The 5,694-nt window shown below is 47.7% G+C and overlaps 1 protein-coding gene across 5 annotated transcripts in view; it reads right to left on the reverse strand.

Moving 5' to 3' along the window:
• GLB1L (galactosidase beta 1 like) overlaps positions 1–5,694 on the reverse strand; it is a 12,618-nt gene that overhangs the window by 5,244 nt on the left and 1,680 nt on the right. The window contains exons 2-5 of one of the 5 annotated variants that reach the window (XM_017535223.2): positions 4,826–4,952; positions 4,456–4,622; positions 4,061–4,211; positions 3,818–3,878 (exon numbers count right to left, since the gene is read on the reverse strand). In XM_017535223.2, coding sequence (XP_017390712.1) covers positions 3,818–3,878; positions 4,061–4,211; positions 4,456–4,622; positions 4,826–4,894 — 448 coding nt within the window. In that variant the 5' untranslated portion in view covers positions 4,895–4,952. Of the gene's footprint in view, positions 1–3,817; positions 3,879–4,060; positions 4,212–4,455; positions 4,623–4,825; positions 4,965–5,694 lie in introns of all 5 variants that reach the window. The other 4 variants (XM_017535224.2, XM_017535225.2, XM_017535230.2 and 1 more) reach the window with 4 other exon arrangements.

Here is a 5,694-nt window from a genome sequence, read left to right on the forward strand (position 1 = left end):
AAAAAAAAAAAAAAAAAATGGTGGTATGGCTCTGCACGGTGGCTCATGTGTGTAATCCCAGCACTTTAGGAGGTTGAGGTGGGTGGATCACCTGAGGTCAAGAGTTCGAGACCAGCTTGGCCAACATGGGGAAACCCTGTCTCTACTAAAAATACCAAAAAATTAGCTGGGGATGGTGGCAGGCACCTGTAATCCCAGCTACTCAGGAGGCTGAGGCAAGAAAATCGCTTGAACCCAAGAGGCGGAGGTTGCAGTGGGCCAAGACCATGCCACTGCACTCCAGCCTGGGCAACAAGTGCGAAACTCTGTATCGTGGGGGGGTGGGGGGGGCAGACAGGGGAGGGTGGTATATGGGGAACAGAGAGGAAGTCCAGGCGCAGTGGCTCACACTTATAATCCCAGCACTTTCAGAGTCCAAGGTGGGTGGATGACCTGAGGTCAGGAGTTCGAGACCCGCCTGGCCAACATGGCAAAACCCTGTCTCTACTAAAAATACAAAAAATTAGCAGGGCGAGGTGGTGAGCGCCTGTAATAACAGCTACTCAGGAGGCTGAGGCAGGAGAATTGCTTGAACCCGGGGGTCGGGGTTGCAATGAGCCGAGATTTCGTGACTGCACTCCAGCCTTGGTGACAAAGCAAGACTCTGTCTCAAAAAAAAAGAAATGTATGTATATATGAGAGAGAGACCAGGAAGGCCTCACCAAGGTGACTTCCTCAGGAAGCTTGTGATGAAGGAACACCATATGAAAAGGCCGCAAAGCCCAATACCTGGTGGGTTTGAAGAACAGCACTGAGGCCACTGTGGCTGGGGCAAAGTGAACATGAGGGAGAAGAGCAATAATGCCCAGGAGGTGACTGGGGCCAATTGTGTAGGATCTACCACTTTAAGGAATCTATGGTTTATATCCTGAATGAGATGAGAACCTACTGGATAGGTTTAAGCAGAGAAATGACAAGATCTGAGATGTATCTTTAAACTTATATTTGAACAGGATCACACTGGCTACTGTACTGAGACAAGACTATATGGGGAGAGGGCAAATGAGGGAAACCAGGTAGGAAGCTATAAAATAAGCCAGCTGAGAGAGATGGTTTGGACCAGAGTGGAGGCAATGGGGGTGATAAAAAATACTTAAATTTAATGTTTGTGAAGAAAAGCTGATAGGAATTTCTTTTTTTTCGAGACAAGGTCTCATTGATCTGTCGTCTAGGCTGGAGTGCAGCTGCACCATCCTGGCTCACTGCAACCTCTGCCTCCCAGGTTCAAGTGATCCTCCTGTCTCAGCCTCCCAAGTAGCTGGGATTACAGGAACCCACCACCTCACCCAGCTAATTTTTTGTATTTTTAGTAGAGACGGGTTTTTGCCATGTTGGCCAGGGTGGTCTTGAACTCCTGACCTTAGGTGATAGGATTTTCTGCCAGATTGAATGTGGGGTAGGGTGGTCAGTAAAGGCTTCTCTGAAAAGGGTCATGTGAAGAGCAAGGCAAGAACATCTCAGTAGAAGGGATGATATATGCTAAGGTCCCCAGAGATTGTAAAGACAGGTGTGAAAGATTATACCGTAGTGCGTAGCTTGCCCCATTGGAAAATGGAGTTGTCATTAGCTGAGAGGGGAAGAAGGGAAGGAACAAGTGATTTGGGAGGCAATGCTAGGAACTTAGTTGTGTCGTTGTGCCTTTTATTTGTCCAAATGGAGAAGTCAAACAGGCTGGATATACGTATTTGAAAAACAAGGGAAAGGTCCTGGCAAAAGATAAGTATTTCAGGGTCATCAGCTATTAAATGGAATTTAAATTCCATCATGCAAATAGATGAGACCACTGAGGAATGAGAATATAGAAAAGAGAAGCATCCAAGGACTGAACCCTGTTACATTGAGTGGAAAGGAAAATAGAGAAAAACCAGTAAGAGACTAAAAAGAAGTGGTCAGAAAGACTGGAGGGCAGGGGCAGGGACCAGATAAGTGAGGTATCATGGAAGGTGAGAGAAGAGTGTATTTCAAAGGACAGTGTGACCAACTGTGCTGAATGCTGCTGATTGGTTAAGGAGGATGAGGCCTGAAAGATCACCAAGGATTTAGCAATGTAGAGGTCACTGGTTTTCTTGAGCAAAACAGAGACTGCATGTTGGTGTACCATGAATACTTTATCGTTTTAAATGTATTTCAGTCAGCTGAGTTTGGGAGATAATACGAGGAACATAAAGCTTTCCGGCTCTCCTAAGAAGAAGTGAAACAGCACCTAGATAGAGCCCCATAGATAAAAGGCATTTTTCCAGGGCGGTATTTTAAAAAGTTATAAATCAGATAAATTTTTTCCCTTGATAGCTGCACCTGAAGTGAAATCTAAACTTGAAATATTGGGCATCCTCAGAGCTTAATCTTGAGTCCTCACCCCTTCTTTCTCTATACTCTTTCCCAGCTGTTGTCTCAGTACCCATGGATTTAAATGCCATCTAAATGACATCCGAATTCATATGTCTAGCTCAGACCACTCCACTAAGCTCCGTATTCATACATTGCTTACTTAATATCGTCACTTGAGTGTGACATGAAAATTTAACATGACCAGGACAAAACTATTTTTTGCCCCTAAAGTTGTTCATCTGCCACCCTTGCCTTGATGCCCTTCTTTCCCAATCATACCTATACCACCTCACCCTCTCCCTTCCAATCAAAATCTATGAACAAGTCCTGGCGATTTTTATCTCCAAACCATCTCTCAGGTCTGCCCTCTTCCTTCTGTTTCTACTGCCATTGCCTTAGTCTAGACACCATCATCTCTGCCCTCAGCGAAAGTGATAGCTCCCAATTAGTTTCTCCACCCCTGCCCTTGCCCCCTGAATACATTTCCCACATCCAGGCTGGAATATTTTAAAACATCATGTCACATATCTGGTTAAATTTTCTCAATGCTTTTCTACTGTACTTGGAATAAAATGCAAGTTGTTTGCAGTGGCGCACAAGGTCCTGCATCGACCGTCTCTATCTCATCTTCGATTTCATGTTATACTGTTGTCTTCCTACCCACAATGCTCCAGCCATGCTGGTCCATTTTCAGTTCCTCAATCATGCCATGTTCTTTCCCATCTCGGAGGACCTCTATCATCCCTTCTACCTGGAATGTTCTTGCCTCACTCTTCATAATGCCAGTGTTTCCCTTCCCTAGAAGTCAACTGAAATGCCACCTTCTCAGAGAAGGCTTTTCTGACCACCCTACCTACAAGAGGCCCACTGGCATTCATATCTCAACTCCTTGTTTACTTTCTTACATAGTATTTTTACAGCTTGCAATAATAGGGTTTTTTTGTTTTTTGTTTTTTTTTAGATGAGTCTCGCTGTCACCAGGCTGGACTGCAGTGGCATGATCTTGGCTCACTGCAACCTTTACCTCCCAGGTTCAAGCAATTCTGCTTCAGCCTCCCAAGTAGCTGGGACTATAGGCGCGCACCAGCACACCCAGCTAATTTTTGTATTTTTAGTACAGATGGGGTTTCACCATGTTGGCCAGGATGGTCTCCATCTCTTTGACCTTGTGATCCACCTGCCTTGGCCTCCCAAAGTGTTGGGATTACAGGGGTGAGCCACTGCGCCCGGCCATTTTTTAAAAAAATAAGCTTCTTCCACTATATTATAAGCTCCACTGCACAAGGATGGGTGTATGTCTGGTCCCCCAGTTTCTAGTATCCTGCTAAGCATGAAGGAAACACTTGGTATATGAATGATGAACTCCAATTTGGGAATGGTCTCTTCTGCTTTTGGCACCCAAATGGCCCATTTTACTTGCTTCTGTGTTAAATCTTTTGTCTCAACTCACCTGGATCTGAGGTTCTTAGATGAATTTCAGGTTTTCGAAGCAACCAGGATGGGAGACCCCCCTGAGACAAACATAAAGACGACAAAGAAGCATGTAGGTTTTGTTTTGGGGTGTGGTGGCGAAAGAAGAAAGGGAAGGAATTGAGTATAGTGCTGGAGATGGCCCTAGAGGGTGGGCAGATGGGAGTGCTCTAGGAACCACACAAGGATAACTCTGGTTCTATCCCTTCTCCAGCTAACTCACCATCTCCCACTCTGCACAGATGTAAGGTCCTGGTCTCAGTATGACCAACAGGTTCGCTAGAGCTGCCTCATTCAGAAAGGCAATGAGGTTCCGGCTGCCATTAAAGTTATAGACCCCAGGCTGTGGCTCATGGTAGTTCCAGGGCACATAACTGAGAAAGGAAGAGGTTAACAGAGCCCAAGGTGGAGAGACACCAGGGGGCCTAAGGGCTCAGGCCTTGCAGGGCATCTCCAGGAAGCGGCTGGAAGGAAGTCCTGCCCTGTCCTTTCCCACCCTTGGCCTAGGAGTCCTGGAGTTCTAAGCCCTGTTCAAACATGCCAGTCTTCCCGTCCCAACCTCCTTTCTAAGTCGGTGGTAGATCCCACCCCTTCGCGGCTCTTGCCAACACTTCTTACAACTGTATGGCGTTGAGGCCGCTCCATCGCATCTTTAAAAGCCGGTCGGCCCAAAGCACTCGCGGTACCCGAAAGTAATGCAGGCTGCCAGATACATAGCGGAACGGGTCCCCGTCTAGGAGAAACCTGTCATGATCCCGATCCACTACGAACGACCGAGTGTCTGCCTACAAAGAGAAAGTGATGCTGCTCAGCAGAGGCCTGGAGGGAGGGTCGAGGGTCAGTGCCTGCCCAAAGCAGAGGAGATGGAAGTAGCCCCGGGGGTAGTTTGGTTGTTACTTTTGACTTTCTCTTATCTGCTGGATCTGGTCCTGCCGTCACCCCCACCCCCACCCCCTGCCCCCCACCAAGTTCAACTGCCTCATCTTACCTGGGGCAGCAGTATCGTCAGAAGCGGCAGCAGCAGGGAGTGAAGGCAGGATAGCTTCTTGGGAGCCATGGCGCTTACAGGGCTCCTCTAGTCGGAGACGGCAGACAGACTGTCACGTGTTGGATTCCTGGGAGGGAACCTCAGCAAGCAAGGGGGCGGAGACCACCTCAAGTTGCCAGGCAGTTAGCCTGGACTTCCTCCTCTCCAGCCTGCAGCCACCCCCTACTCTACTGGTTTGTAAAATCCTCTTTATCATGCTAAAGTACAGTTAACCAATCAGCTTCATCAGCGTCACCTGGGAGCATTGTTAGAAATGCAGAATCTGGGCCGGGTGTGATGGCTCTTGCCTGTAATCCCAGCACTTTGGAAGGCCAAAGCTAGTGGATCACCTGAGATCAGGAGTTCGAAACCAGCCTGGCCAACATGGCGAAACCCTGTCTTTACTAAAAATACAAAAATTAGCTGGGCATGGTGGCGGGCACCTGTAATTCCAGCTGTTCAGGAGGCTGAGGCAGAATCGTTTGAACCCAGGAGGTGAAAGTTGCAGTGAGCCGATATCAGGCCATTGCAGTGTAGCCTGGGCAACAAGAACGAAACAATGTTTCAAAAACAACAACCAAAAAAAAGAAGAAATACAGAATCTGGCCAGTTGCAGTGGCTCACGCCTGTAATCCCAGTAGTTTGGGAGGCTGAGGCAGATGAATCACCTGAGGTCAAGAGTTTGAGATCAGCCTGGCCAATATGGTGAAACCCTGTCTCTACTAAAAATACAAAAATAGGCCGGGCGCGGTGGCTCAAGCCTGTAATCCCAGCACTTTGGGAGGCCGAGGCGGGTGGATCACGAGGTCAAGAGATCGAGACCATCCTGG

Source organism: Cebus imitator, unplaced genomic scaffold (assembly GCF_001604975.1).
Source record: "Cebus imitator isolate Cc_AM_T3 unplaced genomic scaffold, Cebus_imitator-1.0 Scaffold91, whole genome shotgun sequence".
Classification (NCBI taxonomy): domain Eukaryota; kingdom Metazoa; phylum Chordata; class Mammalia; order Primates; family Cebidae; genus Cebus; species Cebus imitator.